Consider the following 20,376-nt stretch of genomic DNA (forward strand, 5'->3'; position numbering starts at 1 on the left):
TGAGCAAGCTATTTACTGTGCTGTGAATGATTTATGCAAACAAATAGAGGCTACCAAATCACCATACTGTAAAGGAAACAGGTATACAATCTTTGCCGAATTATGGGAAAGATCAACAACACCGGAGGAGGAGGTTTTTTCAAGGGTTATTTTAAGACTATAAAAATCCAGATAATATTCCCAGGCTGTCATACAGTGAAGTCTGCAGATGACACAGCAGTGGTGGCACACATCACAAACAATGATGAGTCAGAGTACAGGGAGGAGGTTGAACATCTGGTGGACTGGTGCAAAGATAATAGTGTTTGCATCAATGCGAACAAGACCTAAATGATGGTGGTGGACTTCAGAAGGGAAAAACGCCCCCTGCCCCCCACACATCGGAGGACCAGCAGGGCAAGTGGTCTCCAGCTACAAGTACAGTACCTCGGAGTCCACCTTTCCGAGGACCTTACGTGGAACCGAAACACTTCCTGTTTGCTCAAGAAGGCACACCAACATTTGTACTTCCTTCAGAAGCTGCGCTGTGCCGGACGGACTGGGGATCGGTGTCTTTTGCAGCTTCTCCAGATGTGTCGTGGAGCACATCCTCAGCAGCGGAATGACGGTGTGGTACAGCCAAGCTCTTTTCCCATATTTAAATTGGGGAAGATGGGTGATGCAATCAGAGCAAAGCTCATTTACATGTCACATAATGATGATTAATCTGACTGTCCCAAATGCCGGGCAGAAAAGATCAACTTGAATAGCTTGAAAAGGGACATTTTTAGGCATTTCAAACAAAAATTATCATGTAAACCTGATTAAAAGACAGCAAAGATGATCAAAATTAAATAGAAAAATAGTGACAGAAGGGGACATTTAAGACAACTGGAAACTGTTTTATATTGTGAAGGAAATGGCATAATATGTTCCCCTTTAAAGTACAAACATGTATTTCTATGTAACATTCAAAATGAAACTATGCCCAACACTTACTCATTAGAAATTAATAGCCTCCTTCCCTTTCAATTATTTTAATTCAGATAAAACAATTTCGACTGCGGACCTCTGTCTTTGATCAATCCTTGATCAATTTAGACTAGCATAGACTCTGCAATGATAAATGAAACTTCACAAAGCACGGTTTTGTAATAAATGTATCAAGAACTTCCACAATAATTGAATATTTCAAACTGCACCCAGATTGGTTTCTATTGACCTGATGCTGTTAAGAAACCCCCCTAAATGTATTTTACATTTTAAATTATGTTTGGTGGTTTGAATTGAATCCCAGTCACAAACACTTAAAAAAAATCAGAATGTAAGTTTTAATAGTAGACTTGGGCAGTACAAAGCAAGGGCAAGAAGTCATCATTCAGCCATTCAGACACAATCCCTGATACAACAATGCATTGTATGGCTTAACTGCATGCTTCTTGAGCACATACTGTATGATAGTGATAAAACATTTATTGTTATATGAAAAAAACCGTTCCAGTCAGTAGCTATTATATTCCATTGAAATTCAAGACATACGGTCTTCAGGTACAATACCCATCGTATAGCATACAATTGAATATTGTGTTCCCAGTGTTTCTGTGGTGAAACATAATCTTCAGGCATGCTCCAGTTGCAAGTGCATACAACTTAGTAACAAATAAATAAGCACACAAATGCCCACAAAGGATCTTTACCCAATGACTGATCAGTGTGACTGGTGTTGTCTGAACCCCTGAAGTGCTTTGGCAATTAAATGGTAAAACAGCACAAAGCCAACAAAGCTACCCACTGTTTTTCTGCTCTGGCGGTGCTGAGAATTAGATCATTAACAGTTTACTAGGTTTCCTAGATTTGTTGCCGTACTGGGAAATTACTCCTAAAAATGCACTTAGTGTTAATGACAATGTTGTCAAAATGAGAATAAAGTCCTTCAGCTCCCAACAAAGTGCTATCAAATCAAATAAAAAATTGGTTGACTAACATGACTATGCCGTCAAGATAATTTTTTTCAACTGGTAAAAAAAAAGATTCAAGGAATTTCTCACTGAAAGCCTCAAATGGAAAAAATACTGTATATATGTTGCAGTACACAACTGTTAATAAATATTTTGGCCCTAACATATAAAATGAGAACATTAAACAAAAAACTATGGCAAACCTAAAAGCATTCCATAATATGTAACATTAACAGTTTGTGAAGCATTAGGTATTTGTGTGATTGTATTGTCTACATGTCTATTTTGGACCTCAGGGCTACAGAAGCAAAAGGCCCACCACTGTCACAAGCCAAAACTTCTGAGAGTAAAGCTAAGTACCGTAATTTCTCGTGTGTAATACGCATTTCTCTCCCCCCAAAATTGTCAAAAGTCAATAGTGCGCATTATACATAGGTATAGGGGCAAATGAAAAAAAAAAAAAAAAAATGTTCACAATTTATAAATGTATGACGCCGTCTAGTGGTTATGAAAAGCTGTACACTTTCAATCCAAAATACCACCGCCACCTCATTATAAAAAAGGTGTAGCCTACACTTTCATTCCAATATGACAGGGGGTACGTATGACTGCATATATGTACTGTTATTCTCAGAAATTTACATACCCTGGCAGAATTTGTAAAATGTTGTTGGTATTTTTTGTTTTTCATATGACTGATGAATAAACAACCATCATTAATTTCTTTATGGTTATGTTTTGTTTAATGATCAAGCTTTTCTGAAATGCTTGACCGTTTAATTTGAATCCCATTAAAATAAAATTTGGTGGCACGGTGGGTTAGAGCGTCAGCCTCACAGTTCTGAGGACCCGGGTTCAATCCCCGGCCCCACCTGTGTGGAGTTTGCATGTTCTCCCCGTGCCTGCGTGGGTGTTCTCCGGGAACTCCGGTTTCCTCCCACATCCCAAAAACATGCATTAATTGGAGACTCTAAATTGCCCGTAGGTGTGACTGTGAGTGCGAATGGTTGTTTGTTTCTATGTGCCCTGCAATTGGCTGGCAACCAGTTCAGGGTGTACCCCGTCTCCTGCCCGATGACAGCTGGGATAGGCTCGAGCACGCCCGCGACCCTAGTGAGGAGAAGCAGCTCAGAAGATGGATGGATGGATAAAATAAAATTGTATGTGTTTCACCTGGTCATTTATGTTTTCTTTAAAGAATTGTACCCATCTTACAAATTCTGCCTGGGTAATCAAACATATGAGCACAACTGTGTGTGTTCTAATTTACTAAATAAAAGTAGGGCTGTGAATTTCAAAATAAGAGCAAGTAAATTAAAAAAAGGATTACATGTTCAAATAAAGTGTTTAACTTCAGAATAATTATTTGAAAAAACTAACAAAATACAGATAATACTTCATGTTTTGATCAAATGGGTAGAAGCAAAATCCTGCATTGTAAATATGCACTGTACCAAGGTATAAGGATTTTCCAGAATTTTTAGGTCAACTTTGGGGGTGCGCATTATACAAGAGAAAGTACGGTATGTAAACAATTACAAATACGTTCTTATACATTCCTTGCTTACTCAATAAAACACTGTAGTAACGTTCATCAGCTGAATTATTTGATAAACATAATACAGCATACATTCAAGTACAAATCTACACTGGAATGGAAGCAGATTTGCCGAGGCAGATTGCAGGTGGGTTACTGGCAGACTGTTGTGTTTGTGCACATCATGTAGTCAGTAAATATGCACATCACCATTCCCACCCATTAACATGCCAGCTGAGGTTTTTCACTAAAGGTTGTTGCCACATCACAGTGCAGTGAGAGTACGGAAGATCTGAGTGAGGCAGAAGACAGATGCAGTGAGTGCAGTGCACTGTTTGGCTAGCAGCTTGGTGCTCAGGTCACGGCAGCTATGCTTTCTGCCGGCTCGCTCTGCTGCCAGACAGAAGTCCCTGAATGAGCGTGCCACATCTTGCAGACCGGCAACTGCTTCTGCATTCCTCCCCTTACACCTGTCGCAACTGGAAAACCATATGCATGCACCAGCCAACTCCACCAAGGTCCGGAAACTATCAGCCAAAGAGTTGAGCATTTCCTCTGGACTCTGGTCAGTGGCTACCATTTTTTGGCAGCATGCTGTCAACCGCCTTGTCTCAGTTTGGAGCACTTGCTTGTTCTCTGTAAAGTGGGAAGCACATGTTTCCCTTGGGTGGCAACCTCCTTGACCAGCTACAGAACGGTCAATGTTGATATTTTCCAGGACAAAAAGGAGCTGGTCTACATCCGCTCGTAGAACTTGGAACCCAGTGGGTGGTTCTGGGTAGCGTTGCGTTCCAAGGCGATTAATGGTGTCCTTTTGTGTTTGATTGTGGAGATATTGTGCATCAGATACTGGTGAGAGCAGGGGACTGAGCTCAGATGCTGGGGAGGAGAGTAGAATGTGTGGATAGGTGGGAGAGTGTGTGGAAGAGGGGGAAAGAAGGGATGATGATGGAGGATCAGTCATGAGCGGAAGAGATAATCTGGAACTTTGTGTTTCACCACTGCCTTGGCAGGAGAACTCATAGACGGTTAAGTCCTCATCAAAGCTGCCCTCTTTGCTGAAGCAGTTGTTGTAGACCACTGGGCAACCACAAGTATCCATATTTAATCCCTCTACTGCTGACTCACACCTGGATGTCAGCACAGAAGTGCATCCAATTTCAGATTTCAAGTTTAGGGTAGTCCCTACCTCTGACGATACTTGGGATGGTTCCTCCCAGAAGGTAAACACCCTGCAGCCTGAATAAGGTGCGTGTGATGAATCCATTGTCTGTTCTGCTGGCCTACAAAGACCCATCAAGGGCCTGTCACTGCTGGTCCTTTGCGCAATTTGTGACTGACTATGATAATGTAGACCTGGTCCATTTAGATTTTGTGTAGTCACCACAATCGGAGGAAGGCTAGGGGATGACTGAGTGCTTAATTTATAACCTGGAATGCTTTCAACGAGCATTGTATCTCCCATCTTTGATTCTGGAGGTACTATTATAGGACCAGGAGTGTCCATTGTAAGGCCTGTAGAATTTCTTCGGAGGCTACTCAGCATGGAAACTGGGGGCTCTGTTATTGGTCCCAGTGTATTGTTAGGATCGGGGAGAAGCCTATTTGTATGTTGGGGTTGGGGTTCAGCCTGGAGAGGTAAGGAGGTAGTTTCATGGTCTACTAAGATCTTTTCTGGTGTTTCCTTTACTTCTGATACTAAACTAGAGTTCTTGGCTGAGGTTGTTTCGACAAAGAAATCACACTCCACTTCTGATCCAGTAAGAGTTGTATCTGAATCATCTGACTCCACCAGCTCAGTCATTGTCTCTGTGATTTCTGTGACATCATGAATGTTTTTTACAATGTGCGAGATATCAATGTTGGCCTCGCTCTCCCTAATAGGACTTTGGGCGTCATTCACCCGTGTGGCTTTGTTAAGGGTCTCTTGGGAACGTGACAAATAAAGAGGCAACTTTTGAATCTTCCCTCTAAGGGTGGAGGCAGACAAGCGGCCCATGATGCTGGGGGAACAGGACTGGAAGATGAAGTGAGTTGGGAGAGGAGGCTCTTTGGCAAGATCATGGGCCATGGCAGTGTTTGCTTGAAGTGAGTGAGAATCACCACCTGGAGAAGAGTATCCTTCTCTCGGTGTATGTGTAGTTTGAGTCATACATAAAGCATTTGAAACTTCAGTTTTCATTCCAGCTCCCGAATTAAATGTATGATTTATGACACTTGTTGCAACGCCAAGCTTAGCTGTGATGGAATTTATAGTGTGAGTGTATTCAGGATGACCATTACTTTTTAAATGGGGTTCAGTAGTTGAATTGTTGGGACAGTTAATTCTCATCTCAGATTGAGCCGTTCCTGCGAGTGAATTAGCACCCACGCTCCGAGTTATAGCTGTTGTCCATTCATGTCCGTCGGCATCTTTTCCAATATCATCATTTATTAATTCATCATCATCATCATCATCAAAAACATCAGAATTCATACTATCAGTAACCTCATCACTAGCGGTCCTAGCCAATGTAATCATGTCAGTAGCTTCATCTTCATTTTTCGTAATTTCTAAATTTAATTGTGGATTGTGGACTTCATTTTGTTTCTCCTCAGAGTTGGGTGGGGATAGTTTGGTTGAGGTTCCTGTGCAATGTAAACAGTCACTTTGGGATTTGTGACAAACTGGCATTGGGGGCAGAGGGGAAGAGGGTGGTGGGGGTGGGGGGGAATATGATGAAAGTGCTGAGTCATCCTCAGGCATATCATCCTCTGCATGTGAGTTTTGAACAGGAGCAATCTGGTGGACCCCCTTGTTATTCAACTCTGTCAGCCATGAAGTCAACGTGATAGCTTTGATTTCATCTTCACTGCAAGGAATTGGTACTTTTTTCTCAGTAACCCTCGGCAAGAACATATGTGAAGTGAATGGTCCATTCCCTGCCATACTTTGCTCCTTGTCTTCCTCTAGTTTTCGATCTCCCAACCCCTCCTGGTCCCTTCCTGTCTCCGGTCTGTCACCTCTGCAATCAGCACTCTCCTTCCCATCCGGATCCACCCGACATCGCACAACAGCGATGGAGGGAGCTACTCTCTTAATGTGATCTGTGACAGATTTTGATTCCATTGTATCAGGTTCCATCTCCATTTCTTGTTTCCTGTTCCTGGTACCTGATGCCAGAGAGTCTCCAGTTTCCTCAATGGAGCCAATATTAAATGGAATGGGTTTTGACTCAAGCTGTGCTGGTTCCCCTTCAGAGTAAGTCAAAGAGGAGACAGTAAGACTTGGATTATCTGTTGGTTCTAAAGGTTCAGGCTCAGAACTCAGTGTGTGGGCATCGCTACCTTCTGCCAAAAAGTTGCTATTAAAAATGGAAAGGACCCGGTCCTGCATCGATGTTGTTTTGGGTTTTGGATATGATACCCTGGAGGTATAATCTGTTTCCATGAAGGAACGACGCTTACGGGATCTTTTTCTCAGCTCACACAGTCCTTTTTTGCCACCTCCTTCCTTTTCTTGTTGTTGTCTCTCCTCTTCTGATTTTCCATCTTTGTTTGCATCCCCCACAGAGACTCTGATTTCACCAAGTTTGAGTGATCTTCCAAAATCCACTTTCATCCCAGTGCAATTATCTGAAAGAAAAACCAAAACAAAACAGAAACAACTTAAAACTTTTTCCCTTAAAAAAACAACACATTTCTCTCCTCAAAGCTTGTATGTGACACCCAACAAGTGTGTGTGTGTGTGGGCTGTCATGTTGTTAACAACTATGTAATGATTATGCAGCGTATAAATTTCAGCCACTAGATGGCAGAAAAACAACAGTCTACTCGCTTAGTTACAGTGGATTACGCTAATGCAGTGGTCCCCAACCACTGGTCCGCGGACCGGTACCGGGCCGTGAGGCATTTGTTACCGGGTCGCAGAGAAAGAATGACCAATTTATATAATTTTTGTTGTATTGCAATTCACGTGTCAATGTGTTTTATTTTGAAAATATATATACGTACATTTACATGTACTTTTCCCACGTTCCAAAAACATGCATGCTAGGTTAACGACAGACTCTAAATTGTCCATAGTTGTGAATGTGAATGGTTGTTTGTCTTTATATGCCCTGCGACTGACAGGTGACCAGTACAGGGTGTCTCCACCCCCCAAAGAAATTTAACGCCTGGTGCGGCAGTTATGTTTGCCATGCAATCTTGAAAAGATTACGGTAATCTGTGTATGAGATCTCAATTGCTGAATTGTATACACAATTAAGTGATTCTGAACACACAATTATATAATAGTGATATAAGGAAGGCACTCACAGAAACCTCACTACGGAAACGGTATCACCTTTTATCTCCATGCCTGAGGTTTGGTCATTAGGTGATGTGAAGCCATCTCTGGCGTCAAAGAACTCCTCATCAGAGCTGCTGTCTCCATAGCCAGGTGGTGGCTGGAGGATGGGCGCTGATGCCAGTTCATTAGCTTGACGCTGTTCTTCCTCCTTCTTTTTATCTCCTCTCTGAGTATCATTTTCAGGCTTGGAAAGGCTGCGAGCACTGTCAGGGGTGATGTTGGAGCAGATTTTGTAGTAGCAGCTGGCATCTCTCTGGTCAAAGTTGAACACAAAGTCAGAGTGGGAAGAGGCTGAGGACAACGACGGGGACTGGGGGCGTCCCCGAATACTGCTCTTCCTGCTTGTTTTGGTTACTTCACATATTCTCCTTAAAATGTCCTCCTTGTTGTCATTCAGCTTATTTCTCATTTTCCTCAAGTCCTTTTCTACATCCTCTTCATCCTCACTGGCCTCCGGAGGGCTCGGGAGGAGGTCCACAAGGCGAGAGAGCTCAGCGAAACATGTGGTGTCGTCTTCAGTGTAAGAGCTGGTGGTGTCAAGTGATGTGGGGACAGCTTCGAAGTGCTGGGGATCGACTATGTCATCAGACCTTCTGTTGCCCCTGTCATCACTATTACAAGATGTGAGGTGAAGAAGAGGATGGGAATGAGCAGGTGGAGGAACAAGTAAGTTGGCCTCAGCGTGTGTCTGAGTATAAGGGTAAAGCTCAAGTGTTGAATAAATTTGAGCGTGACTTTGTGTTGAAACTATTATATTCAGTGAGGAAGAGGAGCATGAAATCAAGTCGTCTTCCTCCAGGAGGTCGAGAGAGTCACTGGAAGGGCTGGTAACAACACGAGAGTCGGTATGACATGAATCTGATTGTGATGGATGGGCCTCTGCTACTCCACATCCCAATTTAGATTCCTGTGTCTCATTTTCAAGTTTCACATGATCCTTGTCTGTTTGTCCAACATTAGGGGCTTCTTTCTCCTCAAGTACTTTGTCCTCATTCTCACACTCAAGTAAATGATCCCCTTTTTCTCTCTCAGCATCCTTCTCTTCTTTTTGCCTCTTGTTTGATGTCTTGTTGTTCCTATTTTCACTGTCATGCTTGTTTCTCCTGGCGTGCGCTTCTCGTCTTTTCCTTGCATCTGTGTCTGAAGAGGGTCTGACGCGTGGGCGGCGTTTGGCATTGCAAGACACATGGGTGACAAGCGGCTCCATGTCTAAGTCCGACGAGTGGTCAGAGTCGCTACCACAACGTGACACATAACCTGTGGACCGAAATGCAAAATAATATTCAACAGCTGCAGTCATCCGATACTCTGTTTAATAATAACTAAAATAATCCTAATGGGACTTCTTGGAAATATACATTATGTGATTTGTGTACATGAGCTGTCCGTGTACCTTCTTCAGCAGACACTCTGTGCTTTATTGGGACATCCATCCAGGGAAAGATGTTAATATTGGGGTCAATAAAAACTCGACAGTATCCTGCTATCAGGCACGACATATCCTTAGACGCAACTGTCTCCAGTAGTAGTGTAATCGGCTGAGGATGAGAGAAAACAGCAATAATGGGGAAAAGAATAGGTGCATTCAAATATAAGTAAATATAATGTCAGGAAAGTCTGAATGATAAATCAAAATGAAAAAAAATATACACATCACTTTTTTCAGTTGCTGCAGCTAAAATTCCATGAATATTAAACAAATGATGATGATAATTAATACAAAAAGAGAGAAATAACTGTCTTATTTTTTTAACTTAAATAATACATTAAAACATGATAGATATGCATTCAAAGCAAAAACAAATCTTTGGCAACCATTAGATTTATCATTTAGTAGAGAATTATGTTAGTGTAGCGTAGCCCTGACTTTGAAATTTGGGTTGCGTTTCTACTGACGGATCGGAACTCCATTGTAAACTGTGGAGCACCTGCATTTACTGTTGTACTATCTGTTCTCAATCTGTGAAACACCGTAAGTCCTTAGCATGACAAAGCTCGGGGTGGCCCAAGACTTTCGCACAGTACTATATATCATTCATTGAAAAATTAGTGTAAAAATAGTGCCGGAAACCTCTAAATATTTTTTCATATATAAATGTTTGCAGACACACATTTACACACAGTGCACACAATAAATGCGAGTCTTACCATAATGTCCTGCAGGTATATTTTAACCAAGCCGACCTTGTCAGACTCGGGAACGAGCTCGAGGCGTGTGATGCTGTTAAACTCTGTGAGGGTGGACAGGATGCTAAGTTTGTGATTGATCACCTGACTCACTCCATAACGTGCACCCACCAACAGTGTAACTGTGGACTCTCGGTCCTGGAGCTGAAGAGAAGGGAGAGGCTTTGTCAAACAAATAGATACATATATCCATTTTCTACACCACTGCTTCCCATTAGGGTCAGTTAAGGTCAGGACAAGCTGGAGGATAGCCCATAATTTGACTTTGTGCCTGAGGAGGGTATAACCTGGACTTGCTGCCAGCCAGGGCACATAATCCTTATAATAATAATCATTTCGAGGCAAACAACCATTCACATTTACACTAAGGACATATGAAATCCTTACCATCATTGTTGCGCTAAAGGATTTCCCGCCATAAGACTTGAGGTCACTCAGCTCTTCCAGGTAATTTATGCGCGCTTGGTTGACTGTCAGGCCCCTCTGTTTGGGATCACATTGTGATTGGCTCTTCTTCAGCTGGAAGCTAATGGCCTTCATCAAATCTTTCTCTCGCATGTTTCTCAGCAATGTGGATGAAACAAAGTTCTCAATGCCCCACGTCTTACTAGAGCAAACACACAACTTGACTAGTTAAAGAGAATGAAAGTCCATAAATATGCCACAGATATTTAAAAATAAAACTTAAAACTCCACTGGTGTTAGTTTAAAACGTAGCATATAAATTGCATGCAGTGCAGTGTTTACTGTATAAAATGAAGATGTAATGCGTGTATCTTTACGTGACTATCTTCAGGTTGGTCTTTGGGGACAGTCCACAGCTCGCCAACCTCTCCTGGATGTGCAGTGCGGCAAGTCGCAGAGCGGTGTTACATCTCATTTCCACTGCAAAGCGCTCTTGCAGGACATCATTCACTCCCTAGCACAAACACAAGCACACAAGTCATCCTCATATTTCTTGATTGACTCCCATTTGCTTTTATCCTAACGAGGCTGGACTCTTGCCAGGCTCTTCTGTCTAGTTTAAGAAAGCTACCACAGTTCCAACTTTTACAGTGCAGCAACAGCCTGCTCATGCTGCCCTCCCACAATCTACATGTTATAATTAATTCTATTGATTTTTAAATGAGTGAATTGTTGTGCCCTATTATGTTTCTCAGCTAGGCTCCTTGCAAGTCTATGGCTCAGTCCTTATGAATGCTGGAACCCCGCATGCAGGGTTTATTTAATTGTCTTTTCCCATCCTTTTTATTAGGCATTAACCTGTTGCCTACCTGTTTTAGTATCTACAAATCCAGGAAAACCACTATTGTATTGTATCACCTTAAAATACAACACCCTTGTAAAGATATTTAGCATAGTAAAACACATTTGATGGAAAAGTAAATCAGAAACTTCAGTTTTGGCATAAGGATGGAAAAATGCTAGATTACTGGATTGCTGGTTCTACATTATACCTGCAGGTAAAAGTATTCAAAGGCAGTTGGATCATCTTGTAGCAAAGTCTCGGGTTGCTTTGGGATGAAACAAACACGGAATAAACATCTGTAGTCACGGGACTCCTTCTTCTGGACCACCTGAACTCAAACAAAATGTCATATTTATATATTCACTGCATTTAGGTTAAAGATATATTGCTTTTATATAGACTCATTTCAATATATTCAACTGAGGAAATGGGTAAAAAGTGTCATGTTGTATCAATACCTGTTGTATCTTCTCCTCGTCATGTAGCAGCAGTAGTTTAGTGACACTGTATTGCTGCTCCAGAACCAGGGAGAAATGTTCGATATTTCGCAGAGAAAGTTTTTCTTTCAGTGTCATTACAATGTCCTAATGGAAAAAAACAAACACAAAAAAACCAATATATATTTTTAAAAGACAAGAAAACAGAGTTTAGAGAACAAATATTTGATAATAAACTTGGATGAAAAGTTTAGTGAAGTGGGGGAACCAGCATGGTTTGTGTGGTTACTTTATGGTCCTGACAACAATGTGTGTTGATTGATCTTAATGGTCTAAAAGCCATTTGCCATTCATTAATATATGATTGGCTTGCCACGAGTGCAACACTAATGTCATGCTTTGTCTTTGTCACAATAGATGTTACAATTTAGATCATCTGGATGATTTTGAACACAGTCAGGCCAAGAAGCAAAGTGGAGATCGTGCTATTGCCAGAAACAAAAACATGCAGGGCCAACTGGTTGAGTTGAATGTTTGTATAATGTGTCCCCCATTCTAAACAACAGAAACGACAAGGAAAATAATTGAAAAAGACTTGTTTTGGCGAAGTCAGCTTACACAGGCCCAAGAAGGGGGAAGCTAAATTAATATGCTATTTTATATAAATAGAAATATAAGTTAAATGTATTTACACATGGTACTAAACTTTGGATGTTGACATACTTTCGGTTTGTGTGGACTGTATGTATGTTGTGAGAATAATAATAAGGTGAATGTATATCTATCCTGTACCTTGACTGTCGTGCTGGGTTCAAATTTAAAGGCCTTGGTCTGGCCGTTCTCCAGATATACTTTCAGAACATTAGGCAGGAATAGCAGCGAGTTCCCCTGCAAGTCAGACAAGGATCAGGGTCAAAGTAGGAGTTTAACCAAAACATTGCCAAATAATAGTTTGACAGAATAGGAATAAAATAAAGTAACATTTATTTGAGAACATTAGACATTAAACATGACTGTGTTTGTAATAATGTGTAAAATGAAAACGACAGACAGATTAAGCAGGCAATCTTTGCAGTTAGCGGTAAAACCCAAGCTGAAAATAAGGTCGCAAATGCGACCAATTTGGTCACGGTCTCGAGCCCAGTTACTTCACATGTCACACTGGATGATTTTTTTTTTTGGGCTAAAAAAATTACTGAATCGATTTCTAGCCAACCGATTTCATTTCGATCGTTCTACATGAACAATATCGTCTTTGAATAAAATTGGCAATCACAAATATATATTTTTTGTTTGTTTGTTTGTTTTATTTTTTGCTTCAGAGAGGGCAGGGATGGGTCACCACACATGCACAGAAATCTGCTACATGACAAAACAACGCATGTTGTATTTGTCATTAAAATATGCTTTTTACCAGTCTTGATCTTCTCCCCTGCTGTTATGTAACAGAGAGGCTAAATTACATAATGACCACGCCCAGACGGAACTTCTTTGTCTATCGTCTATCGTAGACGATAGACGGTCCAGTGTGTGAATTGCTTCCTCCATGAGTAAAAATGCTATTAATGTCGCTATGGGCTACACTCCGAGCTTCGCTCCTGCAAGTTTGAAGCCACTCTCTTCATGATATCAGCGGAACCACCTTGGTTGTCACGGTAACAAAAGCCACCCTCGCCATTAGCCCAACAGCAGATGTGGCGGGATATTCAGTCGCTTGCTTGCATGACACAGAGCCAGCCCCCCAAATAGGGGAACTTCAGCAAGACAAGAAATAGGGTGTGTTTGGGGTATTTTTACAGACGCATGTCATGGACATGTTATTAAAACACCTGGGAACTTTATCGAAAAAATAGCAGCTCCCAAATTATTTACTTGGTTGTGTAAAATGCTCTTGATGGGTTAGTAATTAAAAAGTCAATTTCCATATTACGGTGGATACAAAAAGTCAACAAATCAAATCGACTGCCATTTCTTTTGTGCTAAAAAAAAATGGCTAAAGTTTTTCCACCATAAACTTGCCCTCTAACTTGTACAACTCAACTGAAAACCTACTCTGATCTCTCCAAATCTCCCCCCCCCCCCTAACATTGATCTTCTAGTCCTGCATGTTAATCACAGTCAATATGGGGAGATGAGGCAAATATCGACCTGCATTTTCTCTGGGATTAGTAATGGGCACTCCAGCCTCAGTGTTTTTTTTTTCCCTCATCTAGCTAATTTCACATCCGGTAACAGAATGGGAGCACCCAGAGCCAGGCTTGTGTGAAAAGAAGGCATCACTCACCTTAAGTGCATACAGATACAGCATACAACCAAGTATAATCTATAGTATTGTAATTATTCACACATAAGAACATTTACAGGACTTTTTGAAACATCTACTACACCTTGCACTATGACATAATCCATATGTCAATCTGAACTGCAATCCTCATGCTAAGAATACAGTATACTGTATGGTAATACAACTGCTGACAGAGCCAATGGGTGCCTGTCCTTATGACCACAAACTGTGACATTTGTCAGCCAGGTGTTTCAGTACTGTACGCTCTGAAGAAATTGCCCATATATATCGTTGCTCCTAAGAGAAACATTTCACACTAACAGACGTCAGCAGTATGTCAAGCGGATCTGTGAAAACGCTACACTATTGAAACAAAAAAAAAAACATGTCCACAGAGAAGAGGGTGAGGGCAGGAGTGCTGTAACTGGATATTGTTTTAACACAAACCTGAGAGTGTCCATTGACCTCCACCTCCTCAGCAAAGCGAACCTTTACAGGGTTAGACTTGAGCTTGGCCCTCTTCTCAGGTGTGATAAATGATGACTTCGGGCCCTGAAACATATTCATGGTACGAAAACATTTGTGGACTCTTTCTATTATTTAATCAGCAGTCTGTATAATGCAAGTCGACAGTATGCCGGCTGTGTACTTTGAGTAACAATATAACATTTAGAGGCGAGCAATTTTCTTCACTGTTGGCATTCAGCAGTTGAGTACATTAGGTAAACTAGGTGAACCACATCTGAGGCAATAGGCAATATGATCATGCTACACACACATACTGCCATGGTGAAGCCACACAATTGATATCCATGCATTTTCCCATTTTCTATAGCGTTTGTCCTCGTAGGGTGACGAGTGTGCTGGAACCTGCCCCAGCTGGCAAGAGGTGGGGTACACCCAGGACGGGTTCGCCAGCCAATCGCCGGCCTTACTGTATCTAGATAAGCCACCATTCACACTCACATTCACAGCTGTGGACAGTGCTCCTCATTAACCTAACATGTATGTTTGGGGAATGTGGGAGGAAGCCTGAGAAAACAAGGGCAAGCATGGGAAAGGCCAGAGCCATGATTCCAACCCTCAACCTCAGAACTGTGAGGTAGATGTGCTAATGAGCCACATGATTGACAGTTTGAATATAATATGGACAATAATTCTGAATTATTCTTGTGGTCCTTAATTAATTAATATTAAATGTATTGCATTCGATTGAATTCATATTTTTTTTCCCTGAGACTGACTGCTGACCAGTTCAGTGTGTAGTCCGTCTTTCGCCTGAAGTCAGCTGGGATAAGCTCCAGCTTCCCGCAATCCTGAACAGGATGAACGGTATTGAGAATGGATGGATAAATTCATATTTTAAGTAACATGCGCATGAATGCCTGAGAGCCATGAATCAAAACAGATTAAAGTTGCTTCCATCAGCAGAGGCAAAGAGAAGAATTACTGAGGTTCAGCCACATTTATTTAGTGATCTCCTTCACATGAGTGAGAACCGAAATTTGCTTCTGGCTTACTGATTGAAGTGCAGAGGGTGGTCACTCGCGCACCAACACATACGCACACACACACACCCCACATACACACAGACGAAGTGGCCATGCCACCACAATTATCAGGGATATTGTGGTAGGACCTTGGTGACAGCAGAGTTGCGTAGTATGATGCTCAACTCCAAGTCTTGATGACACATTGATTTGTAGGTTTGTTGCTTGTCAGAACATACATCTGAACATTTTACATTGCATCCACAGTATGATGGGATGCACACACACAGTATACAAGGTATGTCAGAAAAGTTCAAGGACTGGTGTCACGAAAGATGGATTTCAAGCAGATCCTGCGCCGTTTGCATCGTTCAGTGTGCGAGAAGTGGCGAAAGTTGTTGAAGAAGTGTCGTTGGCTGCTTCACCAAGACAACGCGTCTGAGCATCCGACAGTTCCTGGTCGAGTGGAACGTAGCCGTGCTGGGGCGACCTCCCTACTCACGTACTATATTTTTTGGTCACAACAGTCCTTGAACCTTTCTGACACACCTCGCATTACATATATGTTGACCAACTACGTATTTGTCAATCAATGTTTTTAAATAAAATAATTCTCATTAAATAAGTCTATTGACAACATTGCATTTCAACAATGTTTTAGTATTTGAAAGAACTTGGACCTCACACGCAATCATGATGGAGTCATATAAAGAAAAAATATCTGATTATAAAAAGTAGAATAAACTTAATGTTTCATTATTGCGACTTCGACATCACACTGACACTAAATCAGTTTTGTGCTATTGGCTAGCCTCAATCAATATGTTTGACAATCTTGTTCTAAACACTCAGTTTAAAACCAGAACCAGTTTCAGATGGCATTTGTACAAAGGTTGTTAAATAGCAGTTAAAAGTCATTCACTGCCAGCCTTCCCAGTTAACATGGATATTTGACTTCTAAAGCCATCAATGGCACTGAATGTGAGATTAGAGTTCAACAAGACTCTGCCTGTTGTTCACAAAGATGTGTGGATGACATTGGCAAGATACGGTGACTTACCAGCATTGTTCTGAGTATCGTCACAGACAACGAATCTTGACACTCTCTATGAAGAAAGTGGAGAGGAGCTGGTAAAATCCATTTCATGAAGACATAACTTAGTTTGAATTTGGTGTTTACATTGCTACTTGTACATGCATTGTGTTTAGCGGTTCAATGAAGTTGCCAGTGTTAGTGGGGACCTGATTATTTCAGTAGCTTGCTCAGGGGTCAGGTCATCGACAGCGACGTTATTGATCTTCACAAGCTGGTCGCCAGGGACGAGCCGGCCATCTGCGGGACCACCTGGATTCATGAAATGTCCTTGTGCAGTCATGTTTGGGGCTTTATTGTACCTTAATAGTGCAACTATCAAAATATGACGTATTATCCAAACAAACCGATGCTCTTTCATCTCAATGATGAACATTTTAAACTACGAAATGTTAGGAAATACGACCTGTTCTAAATTGTGATTTTCACAAAAACTTATACCATTCTAAATACATTCAAATGTGTGCACTAAATTCTTGTATTTTAAGAAAACATGGGTGATGTATCTTGTCTAGTCATTCCACCATGGAAAATAATGGTTCAAATGAATGAATGTCCAACAGTACTATGACATGAGCAATATGGGTAAATGTACACTTCTGAACGCAACTGTATCTGTGAACAAAGAGCAAAAGAGACACATTTCACATTTCTTGTCATACCTTGTGTGACCTCTTGTACCAAGATAGGTGTCTGGGAGGAAAGCGTGAGGCCATGAGATTTGAGCTTTGGGTCCTGCTGGATCAAAACATTCAAGCGGAAGGGAAAATTCCTCTGATCTGTACTAATGGACTCTGCTGGTCTCCCATCTATCGCAACTCTGTCTCTGAAAGTGGTCAGAAGAGAGCACAGCTAGTTTTCAGGCTGTTAAATAGCACCTGAGGTCAAAATCAGGTCCCTCACATCTATCGTACACATTTTCTGTATCTTTCTTGATGTGCCATCAACAAATATACACCTGGTGTACAGTCAGTGCTGGAGTGTTGTAAGAGTACAAAACCCCCCTGCTATTTGAGAAGCACATTATTCCCTAATGTTGATGCAAACGTTTTGCGTTCAACAAACTGTGACATAAAGGATCTCACACATACAGGTACAGGGCCTATGAGAATGCATCTACAAACATGAACTCAACGATCTTTCCAATTTCGAATTTGAAAATCAGCATTTCGATATTTTAGTCTTCAGTCACTGCCGGCTTCACACCACCTCCTTACTTTTTACACTCCTCACTCCGTAAACCCTCCCCTACTTGTTTCAAATTCACTTGCACTGGAGGCTAGATGCATCAGGTCTATACGATCTGAAAAAAATAAATAAAATGTTCTCCTCTTAGAATGATGTTTTCATTAAGCACTTATCGAAATAGATAAAGTGATGTTGCTTGTTTTTTCTGTAAACAGGAACAGATTTAATGATATTTAAAATGAAATGTAAGAAAATAGCAAACTGCTAGTAGTAAATGCTACAATAGATGAAAGCAGTAAATGCTGCAATGAATGAAATGGAAAACATAATGTATCTATCCATCCGTTTTCTATCCTGCTTGTCATATTTACTTTGCAGTCTCTGCAGTTACTCTTACTGCATATGCAGCTGTTTGGCCATTCACCTATTCAGCAAGATTCTTACCAGTCATCACTGGTTACTTTCTACTACAATTCAGTTTCCAGCTAGACTACTATTACTACATACACTAATCCTAGCAATTCAGAACAGCTTATTCACAGACACATTTTTGGCAATAGGCAGCTCATAAAATACTTGTTTGCTTCATTTTTACACTTGAAGGCTAGGTAAAGATTCAACTCAACTTTATTTCTGGAGCTCTTTAACAACAAGCGCAGCTGTAACAATGTGGTGTACATAAAAAAAAAAAAAAAAGACAAACATTTTGATTATAATGATACAATACTATATAACTCAATAAAATATTCTTTTCTAATCAAAGTATACAAGCTCTGCCTTTACAAGGGCATTTAGCATGCAAGAGGTCCAGAGTTTTATTCCCTCTTGTTGCACATGTTGTGTGAAGCTGTTAGTAGATGAGGAAGAGAAGCAAGACTGAAGTCGCCACCGACCAGTATGATGGTGCCGGCATCAGAGATGTCTATGGCTGGTATACTGATATTATAATCTTGTGATCACAGATGCGTTTCACGTTTCCAACAAGCTGAGTTTGAATGTAAACAAAGTTTTCTAACAGCTGATAGTTAGTCTGTTGGCGAGTAACACACATACAGACAAATTGATTCAATTCTCTTATCCCTTTGAGTCCTTTCTCTTGCTTCAATTTACATCATTTTAGCACCGGTTCTCATATCATATCTCCTTCAGGATGCATTCTTCGCAGAATGGACGTTGGTCAGCTCCACGTTGGAGCATTATAGTCAAGCGGCAAAAGACCACTAACGCCGATATTATCCGCTCAATGAAATACCACGGCCAAAAGCCTGCAATAGTTCTAACGGCCCAGCACGGGGCAAAAAGAAGTAAAATAAGGGAGAAAGTAATGGAGCTGTTGGAAACAGGCTTCTAGTGAAGGCACAAAATAACAAGTGCAACACTCTCAGTCTCTGACAAAGATTGTCACGGCAAAAAATACTGAAAACAGTCCATAACGGGTTAGCTCGACACACAACGGAAAATACATTTTTAAAAAAGGGTGGAAAAGTACAAATTAATGAAAAGAAATAGTGGTGCTGTTGTAAAAGGCCGCCAACTCACAGGCACTTCTTTCATCTCAATGCCTATGAAACCATAGCATAAACCATAAAACCCATAACTGGGGCCGGCTATACGCTGGGGCAAAATTGGGCACGGCCCTCTCAAACATGCAAGATGCCTCATCAACTCTGTCGCCTCCGTGACTCCAGTGGACTTTTCAGTGGGGTCTGCTCGAGCCATCTCAATTTTAGGGGCAAACAGAGAGCAACAAACTGAGAGCAATTGCATCGCCGGAATTACTTCAAACTTCACAGAAAACAAGAATAGTAATAGTGAATCAAGGACTTTCTGTCGTGGATGAATCCTATGACTGTGTGATGCTCGACGCCAACATCGAGGAACATTCTCATCTTTGTCAGAAGAACCATAGAAAATCTCAACACAATTGAAAAATTCAAAAACAAGGTTATAAATGGATTTCCCAACAATGTAATCTGAAACAGAACCAGTGTTACTTTGCGCTAAACAATGTGATAACGCGATTTTGGCGAACTGCCGCTAAATAAATGTAACCTATAGGGCGGCACAATTAATAAAATGTAATCATGATGGCGATTTTGGCTATTTTGGCAATTAAATGAGTCTGATCGTCGGCGATATATTTACATTTAAAATGAGGCCCCTGCTGCATGTGAAAAGTGCTTCATTTTTTTCAGCCGTGCCCGCAACCTAGTCAGTCATCCACCAGGGGACGAACGTATGGTTAAGACTTCATTAAGCGCCGTCACCACGCTCCAGGGCCAACTTAAAAATAAAAGCCTACATTGGCAATGATGTCCCATATAGTAATATACTAAGCTTTTATTTTGCTCTTAGCACATTGGCAGAGAGCTGGCGTGTCACGGTAAGACACTATTAACAATCGTGGTAGTGGCTGCCTTGACTTCGGCTGGCCACAATGAAAAAATGCTGGAAGTAAATAGAGAGGGAAATCACAACTGTCAAATTCTTTACAGTTTGTGACCGTGCACGACTGACCGATGGTCAAATAGAACAACGGACACGTACCCGTCCTTGACACTTCACTATGTTGACAAAGGGGATTTTCAAATGAAAAGTCGGTGCTTGCAGACCAATGTTATTGCGTTCTATGCATTAACTG

At 41.2% G+C, this 20,376-nt stretch overlaps 1 protein-coding gene across 2 annotated transcripts in view; it reads right to left on the bottom strand.

Annotated features, from left to right (window-relative positions):
- Positions 1 to 1,286: 1,286 nt before the first annotated feature.
- LOC133404264 (FERM and PDZ domain-containing protein 1) overlaps positions 1,287 to 20,376 on the bottom strand; it is a 28,349-nt gene continuing 9,259 nt past the window's right edge. Inside the window, exons 4-16 of one of the 2 annotated variants that reach the window (XM_061679994.1) lie at positions 17,210 to 17,373; positions 16,697 to 16,787; positions 16,515 to 16,560; positions 14,412 to 14,516; positions 12,473 to 12,568; positions 11,702 to 11,827; positions 11,452 to 11,571; positions 10,777 to 10,913; positions 10,382 to 10,601; positions 9,956 to 10,138; positions 9,201 to 9,345; positions 7,802 to 9,064; positions 1,287 to 7,089 (exon numbers count right to left, since the gene is read on the bottom strand). In XM_061679994.1, coding sequence (XP_061535978.1) covers positions 3,740 to 7,089; positions 7,802 to 9,064; positions 9,201 to 9,345; positions 9,956 to 10,138; positions 10,382 to 10,601; positions 10,777 to 10,913; positions 11,452 to 11,571; positions 11,702 to 11,827; positions 12,473 to 12,568; positions 14,412 to 14,516; positions 16,515 to 16,560; positions 16,697 to 16,787; positions 17,210 to 17,373 — 6,046 coding nt within the window. In that variant the 3' untranslated portion in view covers positions 1,287 to 3,739. Of the gene's footprint in view, positions 7,090 to 7,801; positions 9,065 to 9,200; positions 9,346 to 9,955; positions 10,139 to 10,381; positions 10,602 to 10,776; positions 10,914 to 11,451; positions 11,572 to 11,701; positions 11,828 to 12,472; positions 12,569 to 14,411; positions 14,517 to 16,514; positions 16,561 to 16,696; positions 16,800 to 17,209; positions 17,374 to 20,376 lie in introns of both variants that reach the window. The other variant, XM_061679993.1, reaches the window with a different exon arrangement.

This window comes from Phycodurus eques, chromosome 6 (genome assembly GCF_024500275.1).
Source record: "Phycodurus eques isolate BA_2022a chromosome 6, UOR_Pequ_1.1, whole genome shotgun sequence".
NCBI lineage: Eukaryota > Metazoa > Chordata > Actinopteri > Syngnathiformes > Syngnathidae > Phycodurus > Phycodurus eques.